General features: G+C 35.9%; 1 protein-coding gene across 1 annotated transcript; it reads left to right on the plus strand.

Moving 5' to 3' along the window:
• The first annotated feature begins 3,241 nt into the window (after positions 1 to 3,241).
• Positions 3,242 to 7,110, plus strand: LOC120076313 (asparagine synthetase [glutamine-hydrolyzing] 1-like). Its single transcript, XM_039030077.2, has 13 exons — positions 3,242 to 3,402; positions 4,054 to 4,192; positions 4,342 to 4,437; positions 4,563 to 4,704; positions 4,802 to 4,992; positions 5,089 to 5,250; positions 5,354 to 5,434; positions 5,523 to 5,744; positions 5,841 to 5,975; positions 6,085 to 6,165; positions 6,246 to 6,332; positions 6,467 to 6,574; positions 6,662 to 7,110. Exons 1-13 carry the CDS (start codon positions 3,323 to 3,325, stop codon positions 6,899 to 6,901), a joined length of 1,764 nt encoding a protein of 587 aa, XP_038886005.1. The 5' UTR covers positions 3,242 to 3,322; the 3' UTR covers positions 6,902 to 7,110.
• The last annotated feature ends 12,459 nt before the right edge of the window (positions 7,111 to 19,569 follow it).

The following is a 19,569-nucleotide window of genomic DNA, read 5'->3' on the forward strand; positions in this document are numbered from 1 at the left end:
TTTTTTCCTATTTCACAAATTTGTCTGTGGATACAAATTCATTTTGCATACCAACAAAATCTTATTTTTTTTCCAAATAAATCAGTAATCTGTTTCTTATGAGGATATTTTGGTCATCTGTTAATTATTAATTTATTATCTCTAAAATTATTTTGCTATTTTTTTCAATTATGAAAATATTTTGTTATTTTTCAAAATAAAACGTTAAAATTTGTCATTCCTTTAGAAACACTTATTTAGGCTGATTATAGAAAATACCATGAACTTTGTGCTTATTTCACGAATACCATTCAACTTTTACCCTCAAACTTTTAAAAAAATTCAAAAAAACATTTTGTTGTTAGGCGTGAATGGAAAGCATTGGTACTTTATTTCAAAAATAAACAAGAACTTTAATGTTCCAATAATACCTTTAGACCTTCAAATAAAAGGTTAAAAAAATACTTACCATTAGTAATATAGACATAAATTGTTAGTCCCTCATTTTAATAATATCTCTGAACTTTCAAAAGTTGCATTAGTCTCCTTAACATCTAAAAAAGACTAATTTCCTTGTAGTTAGTCTAGTTAATTTGTTTTCATATAATTACTCTCATTTTTCTCCTATTTGTCCAATTCTCATACCATTTTTATTAGCATCAAATAGAAAAAAACTTTATATTAAAGCATAAAATTTCACAAAATTCCACAAACTCTCCAGAAATTAGAGCCTCTCTCAAAACTCAACAAATAGTGAATCGCCAAATACAAAAACACTTGACGAAAGAATATCATCTTCGTTTATGGGAAACATTCTTAAATAATGACAATAAATAGACTAATTTGAACTGGAAATGCACATATTCTATTTCTTTTCCTTCTTACTGGATATCGTCAAAACTATGACTCAAGTTCTCAATGTGGCTCTCCTTTTGTATATTAGACTCAAACAATGTATTAACATACACTCAATTACTAAGGGGGTATTTAGGGCAAGGATTATGCTAAGACTATAATAACCACCTCTTGGCTACAGTACATACTATTTTGTAATCTTCAATTAGCTATGGTCAACACTATTTCAAAACCCCAATTTGCTATAGTATTTACTATTTGCTACAGTTTTTACTATTTTACATTCATAATTTTTTTATTATTTGCTATAGTGTTTACTATTTACTCCTCAAACTAAAATAGTTTACACCTCAAACACATATTATAATAACGCAAACTAAAATAATCTAAACCTTAAACACAAACTATTGTAATATAACTATAATAACCTAGGACTATCATAATAACTCCTTGCCCCAAACACTCCCTAAAATACAATTTTATTAAATATTTAATTGATGATAGGCCCTTTGGTGATTTCACCATTCTCCTTCTTGGTAGTTTATGTATATACCTCAATTGAAGGAGTAGTTTTAGAGACCGGAGAATAGAAGAAGTGAACAGAAAGAGAGATGAAATAAAGAGGGAGGTGAATGGGGGTATATAAATTGTTATTGGTTGTTTTGAATCGAAGGGCACAACAAACTTTTTGTGAGGAAACAACAAGGTTTGGGCCAAAAAGATGACGTTCAAGCAAACACTCTCAAGACATACAGGGAGCTTGAGTATTATTCTCTTGTGTTCATGTTTAGAGCTTCAAGTAGTGTTTGAGTGTAAATTCTTTCTACGTTAATTGCTAATGTGCCAATAGATGACATATATGAAGGTTGAGAATATCAGATGGGACGTATAATAGAGTAACGTCCTAGGAGAAAACTTAATTGTATTAGAAGGTTAAAAGATGACCATTCATGATATGCATAAGTTATTTCCATGATAAACTTTCTAATATGATTTTTTGATAGCTTATTCTTATTCGTGCACGCTATGGTATATTTTCTGCTCACATTTGGTGATTTGTATAGATGTTTTCCTTCTTAAGTATAAATTATTGTTTTTGTTAAGCCAAAGATTTTTGCTCGCAACTAAAGCATTAATAGTTGAAACATTGCATAAACTAAATCCAATATATTTATAATGCTCCTTTCATATATGTATGATACACACAAGCGCATGCATTGAATAATAATATAATTTAAAATGTCCTTATCTAAGTATTGTCTCTAGAGAATCAATTTTCAATTATTTTAACTATTAAGGAATTGTTTTAATTTTATCTAGAAGACTAATGTATGTTTTAGTTTTATCTAGGAGACTAACTTATGATAAAAACTAAACTAAACTAAACCTAAAAAAGCAAATAAATGGTGTCCTGAGCAACAAGAGTCTGATATTGTGAGTAACTATGGACTTACGTAGAAAAAAAAAAACCAGCTTCACGAAATGGTGCGAAACTAGACAAAAATACGTCCTAAGGTATGACTTTATGAAAATTTTAACTGAACTAATTGTTTAACTCTTAGATTGATTCGATGCCAACTATAGACTTGGAAGTCTTATATCCAAGTATCCTCTTTTGAACTCAACCCTCTAATACCTAACCATCAACTCTTTGTCATGCAATCAATTGGGTAGATGTAGCATTAAGTCCTTTCATTATTGATCTCTATTATTTTTCGAAAAATATTTAGGTACATCTGAGGTATCACCTATTTTTGTGTATCCTATCAAATTGTCCAATCATAACATGTCATGTGGCAAATTTTGCTTTTTTTTAAAAAAAAATATTTTAATATTTTTTAGATGTAAGTGGTGAAAATGAATGTATAAAGATAGGTGATGTCTGAAATACACCTAAGTAATACCCTCAAACGGGACATCAAGTAAAAGTCATTCAAACATTAACCAATTGTTCAAAAGCTTTAAAAATAAACATGTGATTATAAACAAAACGACCATTCTAACCCCAACGGTGTCGACTCAGCATTTCCAACCTTTTTCTAAACGGATAAACCCAAGACGCGAAAATTGGAGTTGTGAGGGTAAATAAAACGACCTCCCAAAGACAAACTAAAAACCAAGACATGTGGTTCTAGAACAAAGTACCTTGCTTGTGGTCCCAGAGCTACGTAGGATACGGACTGGATAAATTGATAATATCCAGTATATGCATGGGAGGAATACAACAATATTTAAATAACCTAAAAGACACGTGTCAAGCAGGTATAGAGAGAGAAAGAAATCCACATAAAGCACTAAAGATAGCCAAGATTAACAGAATATTAAATGAAACTTATTTGACTTCTTAACACATAATAAATTGGCCTTGTCTTTGCAACGATTCTACGTCTTAATCTCGGCAATTTGTTTTTCGTTTTCCTTTTCTTAAACTTATTTTCCTCTCCCATTCTTCTCTTTCAAAATTTCTCTGTTTTTTTCTTTATCCAATATGTGTGGAATTCTCGCCGTACTTGGTTGCTCTGATGATTCTCAGGCCAAACGTGTTCGTGTTCTTGAACTCTCTCGTCGGCAAGTATTCTTAATCTTCTCCTTTCAATTCCTTCTTTATACATTCTTTTCCCATTCCATTTCTTAATATATATAATCTCATATATGTCTGATTTGAGTTGGAGAATGGAACTTTTTTAACTTCGTAAGAATGTAGAATATATGTAAAAAAACTAAGCATGAAATATAACCGATTTATTGAAGATCCATTTCTTTTCTGATATTGGGGTTCTTTTCGATACATTCGTGTTGTACTTGTATGTATTTTTTTTTTATGTATGTCGATTGGATTTAAGTTGTTCATGTTTGTCATATTAATAAATAGGGAGAAGCTTCAAGATGAAGTTTAAGCAATTTTTTTAATCTAATGACTGTTAAATAGGTTAGCAGTAAGAGATTCTGATGATATTTCGTTGTAGTCAGAAGTACAATTTTGGCATTTTCATGAAGTGATTTCTGAAAAACAAAATCACTGCCTCTGATTTGCGATCTTTCAACTTTTCTTATTTTTACCTTTTTAACTTTTGGTTGAGAATCAGATAGAATAATCTCCAAAATGACGTCGTTGGACAATTTGAAGATAGAAAAAGGGAAAATAAAATGAAAGTTGGTTAATAGAAGAAATTGCAATAGAATTGATATTAACTACTTGTTGTCGTTGGTTTTCGACAGACTGAAACATCGTGGTCCAGACTGGAGTGGGCTTTACCAGCACGCCGATTTCTATTTATCCCATCAACGTTTAGCCATTATCGATCCTGCATCTGGTGATCAACCTCTCTACAATGAAGATGAGTCCATTGTTGTCACGGTACACTTCTAGACCTTCTTTGTTGCCCAAGTTTAATTTATTGTTATAATGGGTGTGTTTTATTTCTTCAAATGAGAGGGAAGAAGCAGACATATGAATACAAACTCTATCTTATTGTGCTAATATGCAAAGTGTTTGTCTGAAAATAGGTCAATGGAGAAATATACAACCACGAAGAGCTGAGGAAGAAATTGAGGAACCACAAAATTCGAACCGACAGTGATTGTGATGTTATCTCACATTTGGTATTAATAGATATGGTTATGGAAATAATTAATAATTTTCCCTCCAATAATATGATGTTATCTCACATTTGGTGTGGTCTAAGAGAGATATGAGATTATGATATTTATCGTTGGTGTTTGTGTAGTATGAAGAGTATGGGGAGAATTTTGTGGACATGCTTGATGGAATGTTCTCTTTCGTGCTATTGGACACGCGTGACAATAGTTTCATTGCTGCTCGTGATGCAATTGGGATTACTTCCCTTTACATTGGTTGGGGACTTGATGGTAATTGGAATAATTTTGAATCCCATTTTTTCCTCCACATGTTTTAATCTCAAGCACCAAAGACATTCTCTAAATACTCTTATTTTGATTATGTTAGGTTCAGTTTGGATATCTTCGGAACTCAAAGCTCTGAATGATGATTGTGAACATTTTGAGACGTTTCCACCTGGTCACTTGTACTCTAGCAAGGAAGCTGGATTCAAAAGATGGTATAACCCAACCTGGTTCTCTGAGGATATTCCATCGACCCCATATGATCCACTTGTTTTAAGATGTGCATTGGAGAATGTATGAATTAGTGTGATGGATTTGATGACACTTTATCAAGTTCAACATTTTTTAAAATTCTATTAGAATAACGAACTTACATGCTAACTTATGCAGGCTGTGATCAAGAGGTTGATGACTGATGTCCCTTTTGGAGTTCTACTTTCTGGCGGCCTTGATTCATCATTGATTGCCTCTATCACAGCTCGTCACTTAGCTGGCACAAGAGCTGCCAAGCATTGGGGTACACAACTTCATTCCTTCTGTGTTGGTCTTGAGGTTGGTTTTCATTTTCTTATTCTTGATATTCCTACAATGATTGGTTGTATACACACTGGTAACTATTTCTCATTGGGAATAAGATTCGTCCTATTACATTCAGGGTTCACCAGATTTGAAGGCTGCTAGAGAAGTTGCAGACTTTTTGGGAACTGTCCACCACGAGTTCCATTTCACAGTTCAAGTACGATTTATCTAGAACTTTACACACAAATATACATCTTCTACTTTCCTTGACCTAACTTTACCATCTTTAACTTCTTTGATAATAGGATGGGATTGATGCCATTGAAGATGTTATCTATCATGTAGAAACATATGATGTAACTACAATCAGGGCAAGCACACCCATGTTTCTTATGGCACGAAAGATTAAGTCACTAGGAGTAAAGATGGTGATCTCTGGTGAAGGCGCTGATGAGATTTTTGGTGGATACTTGTACTTCCACAAGGCTCCTAATAAGGAAGAGTTTCATCGTGAAAGTTGCCGCAAGGTATATAATTTTTTGAAGAGCATTGCTCGATTTTTGTAAGGTTAGGGATGAGGAAAATTACACTCATATCTGAAACCTCTGTTTTTTCCTTTGCAGATAAAGGCACTTCACATGTATGATTGCTTAAGAGCAAACAAGGCAACTTCAGCGTGGGGCTTGGAAGTTCGAGTTCCATTTTTAGATAAGGAATTTATTAATGTTGCAATGGCCATTGATCCAGAATGGAAAATGGTAGAGAAATAAACTTCACACTAGCCATAAGGATTAGCATTTTCTCCTAAATTTTCTTAGCTCGAAATACCCATTTTCATTTCTCATCTAATCTTTTGATCTATTTTAGATTAAGCATGATCAAGGTCGAATTGAAAAATGGGTTCTCAGAAGAGCTTTCAATGATGAGCAGCAACCTTATCTCCCTAAGGTCTTTGAAAGAAAAACCTCTCCAGTTGTATACGAATACTATAACTTTGATAAGATTGTAACTCTTTGTCCTGTATGCAGCATGTTTTGTACAGGCAGAAGGAACAATTCAGTGATGGTGTTGGATATAGTTGGATCGATGGCCTTAAAGCCCATGCTGCTCAACATGTAATTCGATAACCTTTTCGTTTCTATTGCCTTCGACCCATTCAATGTTTTTGTTGAAGAACATAGTTTAGAAATCTAATCTTTTGAAAGTAATGTTCATATGCTTGATGAAGATAACTCGATAATGCTTTCAGGTGACTGACAAAATGATGGTAAATGCTGAACACATCTTCCCTCAAAATACTCCAACATCAAAGGAAGCCTACTACTACAGAACCATATTTGAGAGGTTCTTCCCACAGGTAATTTACTTCTCTCAACAACAATGTTGACATGTGTCTCATGAACTTGATTATTGACATTTTTTTGCACTCTGTATGGTTGGGTAGAACTCTGCTCGTCAGACTGTCCCAGGAGGGCCAAGTATCGCTTGTAGCACAGCGAAAGCTGTCGAATGGGATGCTACCTGGTCTAAAAATCTTGACCCTTCAGGTAGAGCTGCACTTGGAGTTCATGCCTCAGCATATGGAGATGAGGTAAATCATATAAATGACGTCGTCCCGCCCAAGATAATCGATCCCATTTCGAGAATGAATGTCAGCACACCAGAAGTAGAAATCCTTAGCTAGTATAGATAGTAGTAGGTTATTCAACCTCCAAATTGTATGTGCCTTAAAATGTACAAACAATATAAGAGCGAAGTAAAGTGTCAAGTTCCTTTAGGAATTGTATTATTATGTGACCTTCCGAAGTCATTTTCTATGACCATATTTCTGTTAGATTCTTGGGATTTTGTAATCTTCTGCTTTTTAAGCATGTATGATGTATATTTTAATTATATGAGACGTGATTGTGGAAATCACATGAAATCCACTTTTATAGAGAATCAAAATTTATATTTTATCTATCTTCATTTGCTTTGAAATAGGGGGAGAAGAAAATACCAATAAGAAAGAAAGGTATAGACTCCTTAGCTCCTTGCGCTCCATTCAAATCAAACTAACTCTCAAATCCATAATACACGAGCACCAATTCAAGCATGACAGTTTGAATTTACTACATCCAACAGCTACATAACCAATCTACATATCCGTATTTGATTTACGCACCCCAACCACAATTTTCAAGTTTGTTTCAATATTATCAAATATCTTGTGACCATGGAGCTATTATTATACGAGTAAAAAATCAAATTTAATTGACGTATAAACATAATCAGACAGTTGTCATAAATATTTTGTTTAGTAAAATAAATATTGGGTGCGAATGTTAGAATGTCTGAATTCAAGAGAGAGGGTACAAATCAAATAACGTTGAATTATATACTCATGTTGTCAACTACTGTATATGCATTATAGAAATGACGTAATGTTTGTAAGCGACATGATTTTGGTTTCAATTGTCATCATTATAGAGATTATAATAGATACGTTTAAAAACGTACTTTGTTTAATACAATAAAGTAGACATTTTATGACACATGAGTAATAGAAAATTCATCTGTTTTGTGCGGAAAAAACTAAAATTTTTCGGATTTCGAAATTAATGACAGTTTTTTTATGTCACAAATTTATGACTATAAATAAAAATCATTAAAGGTAGGAAATCACAATTTTGGAAGAAAAAGATGAGAAATCTTTTAATTTGTGATGATAATTTTGTATCCCCAATTTTTTATTAGAATTAATAGTCATTAAAAATTGACATTTTTTTAGAATCATTAAATTAAAAATAAACAAATGTTTTACGCGGAAAAAATAGAGAAATTTTGGATTTTTTTTTCTTTTAGGACTGTTTTAGCTGTCATAATTCTATGACATGTATTAATTGTCATTAGAGAGGAATTAAAAGAAAAACTAATTATGGTGTTCGATAAATTAGTTCTAAATAATAAAAATATTAAAGGACTTTGTAAATTTTAATTTAAATTAAAGAAAACTAGTTACAATATTCGGTAAATTAATTTTAAATATTTTTTAATTTAAAATAATTTTATTTTAGAAAAATATTAATAGTGCTTAGTAAACTTTAATTTTAATTAAAAAAATAGTTACGAAATTCATTAAATTAATACTAGATTTGTATACTCTAGATATATGAACCAAAGTAAACATAGGCTTAGTTTGAGATTTTTTCTTTGCTTCTAAGATAACTGCTAGTGACTATGGTTTTAAAAAAGTTTGTACTATGAAACAAATTAGTGTTTTGTAAATTTCAACTTTAAAGCTAGCAATAGTTGGTTATTGTGTTTGTTAAATACTAAATTATTATGTTTTATATATAGAAACTAACAAGATTTATGATTAATATTTTCATTTTTTATAATTGATAATCTATTAAATAATGGTTTAAAATATTATATTTTGTTTGCTCTAGATTAATTATTAAGTATTAAGCATTGTTACCATTATAGTCGTTATACTGGTGAATGGGGGACACCTCCTACTTGGGGATTGTAGCTGAATAATTAAGCATTGTTAACCGGTTTTATGAGCAGATGTGAGCAGTGTAAGGTCTTAAAACTAGTTTATCACCTAAACATCTTAGGTTAAATTCAAATATAATCGTTATACTTAGATAATTACCTAGATTTAGGTTGTTTAATCAGTTGAAAAATACCTAAGTAATTATTTATCCAAAAACAAAATAGAACACTTCAGTGGGAGATTAATAACATATATGATATGTTGTTAGAACACTTCAATGGGAGAATAATGACATAAACGATATGTTGTTCTTAGCTCTCACGTGTCTAAGAGTTTACATCGTGAGATTCATGCTTCGCTTCATATCATCCTAGGAGTGACCTCCATTCAGAAAGTGTTTGCATGGGTCAAGATCAAGGTGAATGGAGGAAATTGTTCATAGTAAAATCAAATATGTGATATATTGATTTTAGCTCCCACGTCTCTAAATAGTTCACACCGTGAGATTCATGCAACACTTTATGTCACCCTGGGAGTGACCTCTGTTCGAAAAGTGTTTTCATGGGTCAATATCAAAGTGAATAAAGGGAGTAGTTCATAGTAAGCGGGTGAAGGATGTGTGTCAACGTATCCTACGGTCTCTTCCGTTAGTTTGGACAGCGAGATTCCTATGTTGCACCTGCTGTCGTCTTTAAGTTGGCATTAGTTAGTCGCTAACCACGGCTATCCCCTAGGAGGGTTGTAACATAAGATTTGGAACAACTCAAACTTTGGAAATAGATAGGATTTCTTAGGTCATTTCCCAACTTTGACTCTTTGATTTGGTAGCATTATTGGTGCCGCTAATCTCTAAGATCTGGAAGTGGAGGGTTACACTTACAAAATTACTAAGTGTTAGTAAGTTCTTGATTGAAAACAGTAACTAAATGACTATTGAAATATGAGTTATTTTGGAGATAGTATTTAGTCAATAATGTCTTGCTTTAGTGAAGGAGTATTTAACTGTCTCTCGGTAGCACTTATTTTGACTCACTATAGTATTGTTGCAAATATAATGAATTTCGGGTACATTATTACTTTGCTAAAATATGATTGGGTTTAAAAGCAGTTCACTAATAGAATTTGCTTATATTTTCAGAGTGACTAGCTCATAATACAGTTGATGGCCTCTAATAAATTAACTGGGGACAATTATGCTACATGAAAATTGAATTTGAACATAATACTAGTGATAGATGATTTAAGGTTCGTTTTAACAGAGGAGTGTTGATGACATAAAAATGAATTCCTTTGTTATGCATGCACTGTGATGATGAAAGAATGCAATACTATGTCTAAGTATATGTGTTGTTAATGATATAGTAGTGCTTGTCACAAGTTTCCTTGTGCTGAAACCAAGTATAATTCCAACGCAAGTTTCTCAGAATAATCCGAGGTCGAACATAGAGATTGTTTTCGTTAATGCGTTACTTTTGTGATACATGCGACCGGTTTAACAATAAATAAAGAATTAGGTTTATATAGGAATGTAAATTGCGTTGATAAAATAAAATCCTAAACTAATATGATACACGATACAAGATACAAGATACATGATACACGATACTGAGGTCGAGAACTGACTGTGAAGTTGTACAAAGAATCGATGTATGTGATGACAAGTCTTTATGAATGTAGCAGAAAGAGAAAGATTAAATGGTAAAAACAACGCAAGTTTATCAATTGTGTTAAAGATGCAACTAAGGTTCCGCTTTCCTTTGGCGTACACCTCTCGGTGATCGGCCGCGTTCTCATATCTCTATGGTGAAACAGAGATGAACGTGATGAATGCAAGGTTGTTTCCATCTCCGGAAATACTTCTCGCTTTAGTTAATGCATTCTTCCAACATTCTCTTGATAGGCGGAATAACATCTTTACTTCTGCTCTCACAAGTGAAGATGTCATCGAGCATGCTTTAGCTAAACTTAATTATTTCTTTAACACAATTAATTCACTCTCTTAATTCTTTCTATTTACCTAGGGAATTAGGAACACATTATGGAGAAAATGGATTATGGATGAACAGAAATAGACAGAGAGAAGACAATGGTAATTATCATAACATTTAATACTATGATTAAGCGTCTGATACATGGTGTGAATGAAAGATCAAAGGAGATGAATACAAATGATGAAATAGAGATTAGAAATAAATACAGAAAGAATGTCAACGTCTTGACACAGATTCCGAACGAAGGTTTTGCTTGTCGGCAAGTGGAAGTAATGGAGAGGAGAGCTTCCCTCTCAGGCTTGCTCTCCTGGTAGAAATGACCTTTGCACGCTTCAATGGAGGGGATTGGAAGGATTCCTTGTTTGGAGACTCACCTCTCGGCCTTGTCTCGTGATTATCTCGGATCTACTCTGGACAGTCGCTTCAGACCAATCTCTCTCTCAGAATTGATATATGCTTATCTCGGATCTACTCTGGACCGCCCTCAAAGACAGGAGTTCTCAACTCACTCAGGATTGAGGTCATGTTACCTATGGTCATCCTAGTGAAGTGAAGTCTCTATCATGAACCGCGTTATATAACGAGACTATAATACTTTGTGGTCTGATCTTATACAATCTCCTTTATATAGGATGCCCCCGCTCGCATGTCTCCACATGAATGATCAGGATGAGACCATCTGTAGCAAGTCATAACACTTGTAACTATTCTACAATGCGAGCCGCATGTTGAGAATGTCCTAGAACTTGCAGTTCATGTTAAACATTCTATTTATCAATAATAATGACTTGATGATTTTTCATCTTATTATGAAAATTCAATAAACATATCCATGGCTATAGTCTGAATACTGTAACTTTATATAGTGACATAAACAGGATCAAGTCAATAGTATAGCCTAGATGGTCTAATAAGTATATGAATGAAATTGGGTATCTCATCTTAGTAACACTATTGGATGCAACCCACTCTGTAGTTATTACAAGAAGTTATAAAGTGATACAAATGATGTGGTCCACAAATCGTTCATGTTGAGATATGTGAGTGGGGGCATCCTATGTAATGAGTTTGCATATAGACCGGACCATGAAAGTAGTCACTTTTCTTTATAACAACCGTTTACTATTAAAATTGACTATTTCATTTATCAAATAACCTAGGTTAATTCGATCTTAATCCTGAGCTAACTATGAACTTCTGTTTGTTCGGGATTATCCTTTGATCTGCAAATTGAGAGTAGTCTAAGAACAATGCTAAATAAGCTTCCCATTTTGGGGATAAGACCGGATGAATAGCTGGAGATATAGCCTTGCAAGATGAAATTCACTCCTACCCAATTTAGGGTTAGCAGATAGGTTGTTTTCTTAAGTACAGATTCCAGGTCTTGAACAATCGAAGCCACGTCTTCTCATGATAGAGAAATGATTTGATTCATAGAGATTATGAATTAGAATTGTTCATTAGAGGGCCAGTAGGAACTTAAGGAACAATATGTATTCACATGGCCAAAATGGTAATTTTGACCTAGCTGTGATTATGAACAACCTGTGAAGGATTGTCTTACTGATTATGGTTATAAAGTGGACATTATATATCTACAATGAGGGGAGTTCAACTATGGGTTATAGTGGAGTGTTCCATTAGTTAACGAATGGTGGTTAGATCAAACTAATGAGTTTAGCCGATTAATCTCGAATCGTTAGAGCCTATGATCTGTAGGTTCACGAGGTCCCCCTACTAGCTCGTAAATGGTTAAACTTTAGAGTAGCTTGAGAGATTAATTTGAAATGTTCAAACTAAAATTAAATGGAATAGGAGAATATAAATTTAAATATGATTTAAATATATGAAGATGGTTTTGTGCAAAAAATTAATTTAATATTTGATATTAAATTAAGTAAATTATTTAAATTAATTTGTCGATTTTTCAGTTTTAATATCAAAATGATTTTAAAATCAAGATTTTGGTTTTAAAGATAAAATTGGAAAATTGCATTGCATGCACAAAATGGAAGAACATGTTTTTCCATTATCATCTTTTTCATGCTCACATAAAGCCCACTTCCTCTTCTTCATTAAACTCCAAGCATGAGTTGCAAACCATGCACATCTCTTCTTTGCATGTTCATCTGCAATAAATAAAGAAGATTGGAGTGATTTGAAGGTATGCATTATACAAAAATTTTGAGAGAAGATTTCAGCTGGAAGAAAGGGTTATTCGGAAGTGTGTTGTTGTGAGCTTTTCTCTGTTCTACATTGCTTCAAGCTATTCTTGAGTCCCACAACTCGGTCTAAAGCTCTAAGAGGATAATAGAGAAGATCTTGAGGTGGTTCATGGTGATCTTTGGTGAAGACTGCTGCTGTCTGATCAAATTCTTGAAGAGTTCTACAAAGGTATGATCTAAAACCCTCTTATTTAGATGAGCATGCTTTAATCTCTGCCAAAATTAGTGAATTTCAATGCTTACGGATCCTTAATACTTCCACTACATGTTTCCTTGGTCTAACACCGCATCCGTAGCGTTACCAGGATAAGGTTTCCCTCCTATTGATAACTTGTAGAAATACAAGTTATTTATACTGATTTATTTAGATATTGTTGCCAAAAGAGAAGAAAGTTGCGTCAATTGTAGAGAAATTAACTAAGAAATACAATAATTATACATTGTCGTCAATACACCCACTGACACCATTGTGATGGTAGAAAAGAATATTTCAAGTCTGTTTTGCAGGATATCCAGTCACCGTGGCTCAAGAGAGAGAGATTAATGCATCTACGTCGCATTGCGCCCATCATTCAGGAACGAATAGACAATCAACGCAATGACGGCGCATGCGATAATCGATCCAGAGCTGAACTTCAACTGCATACGGTAATAAAAACAACACCGCATACGGGCACACGATCGAAGATGCAAATGAGCAGTGCAATCACAGAGGATTTTGACATGTGTACAACTAACCGTTGTGCATTTTCGATGGACTGATTGCATAAAAGAAGGAATATTTATTCCACCATTCTCGGAATTTCCATAACAATAAAGTGGGGACCATAAGTCAGAGAGTCAAAACATTCATCTATAAATACCCTCAAAGAATTGGGCTAGAAGATATACTTGATACACGGGATAATTGATACGAGGCTATTGAGAGAAAGGCTAATCTGAATGCTGATTGGAGAAAATCCGGGAAGAAAAGAGACAAGGCCGAGAGGCGAGTCTCAGGGCGAATCATTCCAAATCCTTGTCGTGAAGCTCTGTACCTAGATCAACTCTACCGGTTGAGCCAGCCTGAGAGGAAAGCTCATCCTTCCATTCACTCTATCTATGTCGGCAAGTAATCTCTCCATCTAGATCGGTGTCAAGACATTGGCACTCTTCGGTATCTATTTCTAACTCTTATTCATCACTTGTATTTCATCTTCTTAGTCTAAATCATTCACAACCATGTATCAGATGCTTGATTTTATAATTAAATGTCATGATCACTTTCATTTCCACATTTCTGTCCATTTTCGTTCATCCATTAATCGCTTTCTCCATGATGTTTTCTTCATCCCTTTGTGATTAATATGAATTAAACAAGTAACTTAATATGTGCTAAAGAAATAAGATGTTTAGCTAAAGCATGCTAGACGACATCTTTACCTGTGATGACCTCGCTCCTTGTCGGGGAACTGGTAATGGGAACAGAGACTTGTAGCTTTGATTAAAATTTATGTCATCAAGTTTATGGCACCGTTGTCGAGGAACTGGTAACAGGAACATGGACTTGTAGCTTAGAAAAATTTATGTCATCAAGTTTATGGTGCCATTGCCGGGGAACTGGTAATGGTAACATGGACTTGTAGCTTAGATTAAAATTTATGTCATCAAGTTTATGGCAACGTTGCAGGGGATTGGTTAACGGTTATTGTTGAATATGTTTGTGGTATTTTGCAGGATAGATCTCTTTGTATTAGTTGTTTATCGCGAAGAGCAGTCTGACGGCATATGAGCTCTGGAGTGATCTAGATATTCTAAGCAGACCCAGAGATAAGATGTATTATTCGCGCGGAAGCACATCGGGGCCGAATTAATTGGTGAAGAAGCATGGCTAATAATAACGAGGCACCAGCAGGGAATCGAAGGGAAAATTGACTAGTGCAAGATTCCATATTTCTTGCTTCTAACCGCAACATCCCAATGAGAGACTATGCAGCGCCAAATTTCTATAACTTCTCACCAGGAATCTCAAGGCCAACGGTTGAGGAGAATGTAAGCTTTGAAATAAGACCGATTATACTACAGATGATTTAGAATGTGGGTCAAATTGGAGGATTACAAGGAGAAGACCCACATGCGCATTTGATGAATTTTGTAGACATGTGCAGTGCATTCTCCATGCCTGGTGTGACTCAAGAAAGACTTAGGTTATATCTTTTCCCGTACACACTGCGGGATGAAGCAAAGAGGTGGGCTCAGTCGTTAGAGCCAGATGAGATTAACATGTGGGAACAGTTGGTTGACAGGTTCATGAACAGGTTCTTCCCTCCAGTTGTCAACACAAGGAGACGGATGGATGTGTTGAATTTTGAGCAAAAGGGTTGTGAAACTTTGAGCACCGCCTGGGTGCGTTTCAGACAATTAGTGAAGAGTTATCCGCATATCAAGATTCCTGATAGCATTCTGATGGAGACTTTTTAAAATAGCTTAGATCAATCAACGCAAGCAGTTACCGATGCCTCTGCAGTAGGATGATTAATGGACAAATCATATATGGAAACCAAAAGCATATTAGATCGCATCTCGCGACATTTTGATGAGTGGATTGATATCGGGTTGGAAGAAAGTGGTCTAGAAAAAGAAAGAGTAGAAAGTGCTGATGTGTCAACTAATACAATAAGCACACTAGAAGATCAAATGACCATGATGACCTTGCTCCTTCAGACGTTGGCTAATCAACAGAGAAATCTCTCTCAAGGGCAGTGCAAGTTAATGCGTTGACGCATGTGGCCGCAATGAATTGCGTTCAATGTGGGGAGGGACATCCAGCAGAAGTCTGCCCGTGGAATCAACAGGCCGTATATTCTATCTATAATGAGTCATTTGGCAACATCTACAACCCTTGTTGCTAGGATCACCCAACTGTAAGTTGGGATGGGAATCACAACTAGGGGAGCCATAGTTTCCATCAAAACAGTTATCAAGGGGATCGAGGCAACCCTCCGGTCTTCATTAATCCGGACTGTATTCCAGGTCACTCTCAAAGTATACCACCCTATGACCAACCATTCTTATATGATACCTCTTGAAGTACCTCATCTCTAGAGACTTCACTGAAGCATTATATTGAAAAGAGCGAGGCAATTAGACAATTGCAAGCTGACTCTCTTAGAGGTTTGGAAGAGTAGATTGAGCAGCTTGCAATTGAGTTGAAAAATAAAGCGCCTGGTACACTGACTAGCAGTTCAGGAGCATTGGGGCCACGAGGTAAAGAGCAATGTCATGCAGTGACATTGAGGAGTGGTAAAACAATAGCCCCTATGCTACCAGTACTAGATCCAACAACAAGGCCAGTAGATCTAACTGTCGAGTATGACCAATCAATCAGTAGTGGAAAAATTATCAGTTCAGGAGTAAGTATACCTACAAAAGATGAAACTCCTCAAAAATTGAAGTCTGAATCAACGCAACATCCAACTAACGTAACACAGCAAGAATAGGACCTCAGCAAAAAACCAACTAAACAGGAAGTAAAGTGGGATCCTCTACCTTTCCCGTCCAGGCTGAAGAAGAAAGATGATAGCAAGCAATTCCAGAGGTTCCTGGACGTTCTCCGAAAGCTACACATCAATATTCCCTTAATAGAAGCTCTGGAATAGATGCCGAGCTATGTAAAATTTCTCAAGGATATACTTGCTAACAAAAGAAAGATCAGGGAGAATGAAACAGTTGCGTTAACATATGAATGTAGTGCACTGTTTCAAAATAATATGCCCACCAAAATGAAGAACCCTGGGAGTTTTACATTGCCCTACTGAATAGAAGGGAAGAAGGTCAGGACCGCGCTGTGCGATTTAGGGGCGAGCATAAATTTATTGCCCTTATCGATCTTTAAGAAGCTGGATATCGGCAATGCAAGACCAACCATGATCACACTACAGTTGGCCGATGGATCGATAACGCATCTTGAGGGCAAGATAGAGGATGTACTCGTGTAAGTGGACAAGTTCATCTTCCCGACAGACTTTATCATATTGGATTACGAAGCTCACAGAGAAGTACCTATCATCTTTGGTCGCCCATTTCTCGCAACAGGGCGAGCGCTGATCGATGTGAAAAAAGGAGAACTCACCATCAGAGTTAACGATCAGGAAGTAAAGTTCAACATTTTCAATGCGTTGAAGTACCCAAGTGATATGAAGAATTGCCAGTATATTGAAGAACTACGGGAAGAACCTTGGCGCGAGCCCCTGGCAGAATTAGAGGAAGAAGAATTTGGAATTGGGGCAATTTGGGAGGAGGATTGCGCCACAATTCAAGTTAAATCAAATTTTGAACCACTCCAGTTATCTGAACAACTTCACAATGCACTAAGCCATCGTTGGAAGAACCACCCGTGCTAGAGTTGAAGCCGTTGCCTGTACACTCTAAGTATGCTTACTTAGAAGGTAACAACACGTTACCGGTTATCATTTCTGCTTCGCTGAGTAAGGAGAAAGAAGACGCACTTATACAGATCCTGAGAAATAACGCAAAGGCTTTAGGATGAACCTTGGCAGACATTCGAGGAATCAGTCCTTCGTACGGCATGCACTAGATTCGTCTGGAAGAAGGAAAGATAGGATCGATAGAAAGGCAACGATGCTTGAACCTTACTATGAGGGAGGTGGTAAAAAAGGAAATAGTGAAGTGGCTGGACGCAGGTGTCATCTACTCAATATCTGATAGCAGCTGGGTGAGCCCAGTGCAGTGTGTTTTGAAGAAAGTGGGGATGACAATCGTCATTAATGACAAGAATGAATTAATTCCCACAAGAACGACTACGGGGTGGAGTATCTGCATGGATTATCGCAAGTTAAATCTGGCCACTAAAAAGGACTACTTCCCACTCCTTTTCATTGATCAGATGTTAGATAGACTTGCTAGGAATGAATTCTTCTATTTTCTTGACAGCTATTCAGGGTACAACCAAATAGCAATTGCGCCAGAGGATCAAGACAAGACAACCTTCACGTGCCCATTTGGTACGTTTGCATTCCGACGCATGCCATTTGGACTCTGCAATGCGCCAGACACTTTCCAACGCTGTATGATGGCAATCTTTTCAGATTACTTGGAGAAGTCAGTCGAGGTATTCATGGATGATTTTTCAGTTTTCAGCAATAATTATGACTCCTGTTTAGCTAACCTCGAGAAAGTCTTGAAGAGATGTATGGCAACGAATCTTGTTCTGAACTGGGAAAAATGCCACTTAATGGTTGAAGAAGGAATTGTTCCGGGTCATAAAATCTCGAAAGCAGGATTGGAAGTTGATCAGGTAAAAATTGACACAATTTCCAAGCTACCCCCTCTAGTGAACGTAAAAACACTTAGGAGCTTTCTGAGACATGTTGGGTTCTATCGAAGATTTATTTGCAACTTTTCCCAGATCGCAAGGCCCCTAAGTGTGCTCTTTGAAGCTGACTGAGAATACAATTTTGATGTTGCGTGCACTGAAGCATTCAACAAATTGAAAGATGCGCTCATCACTGCACTCATTTTGATTGCGTTGGATTGGACGCAACCATTTGTGTTGATGTGTGATACAAGCGGTTATGTAGTGGGCGCAATTTTGAGTCAGCGTAAGGACAAGGTATTGCATCCTATCTATTATGTGAGCAAAACATTGAATGATGCGTAGGAGAACTATACAACCACAAAGAAGGAAATGCTCGCAGTGGTGTTTGCATTGGAGAAATTTCGACAGTACTTAATCGAAACAAACGTTGTGGTGTATACCGATCACTCTGTTATCAAATATCTGATGATAAAGAAGGATGCAAAACCAAGGCTTATACGGTGGGTGTTGCTCCTGCAAGAGCTTGACCTAGAGATCAAATACCAGAAAGGCACTGAGAACCAAGTCGCTGATCATTTGTCAAGAATGGAGAATTGCGAGGTTCAAGAGAAAGAAAAAGATATTGAGGAAAGATTCCCTGATGAGCTATTGATGTCAGTAGACACTAATGTTCCCCGGTATGCGGACATTATGAACTTCATCGTTTGCGGTCAAATACCAGATGACTATATTTACCAGCAGAAGAAGAAGCTAAGACACAACGTAAAATTTTATTTCTAGGACGACCCATTCCTATATCGACTTGTACCTAATCACATTCTACGTCGATGCGTTCCTGAGCACGAAGTCAAGCACATTCTAGAGCTTTATCATGAGTCCCCTTACAGAGGGCATTTTGGGGTGCAGCAGACTGCCGTAAAGGTTTTTCATGGGCCCATTTCTACCATCTGAAGGTCATCACTATATCCTGGTCGCGGTTGATTACATATCAAAATGGGTTGAGGCCATCGCATGTTCCAAGAATGATGCGGCCACAGTGGCGAAGTTTCTTAAGAAGAATATTTTTGCTCGATATGGGACGCCACGGGCCTTAATTTGCGATTAGGGCTCTCACTTCATCAACCGCATAATTACCAATCTGTTGACTAAATTTAACGTCAACCATCGAGTTGCAACTGCTTATCACCCACAGACTAATGGGCAGGCAGAGATTTCTAACCAAGAGATTAAAACTATCTTGGAGAAGGTAGTCAATACTTCCAAGAAGGATTGGTCACCCAAGCTTGATGAAGCACTGTGGGCATATAGGACTGCCTATAAAACACCAATTGGCATGTC

This window comes from Benincasa hispida, chromosome 4 (genome assembly GCF_027475165.1).
Source record: "Benincasa hispida cultivar pf3 chromosome 4, pf3_genome.v1.1, whole genome shotgun sequence".
In the NCBI taxonomy this organism is placed as follows: domain Eukaryota; kingdom Viridiplantae; phylum Streptophyta; class Magnoliopsida; order Cucurbitales; family Cucurbitaceae; genus Benincasa; species Benincasa hispida.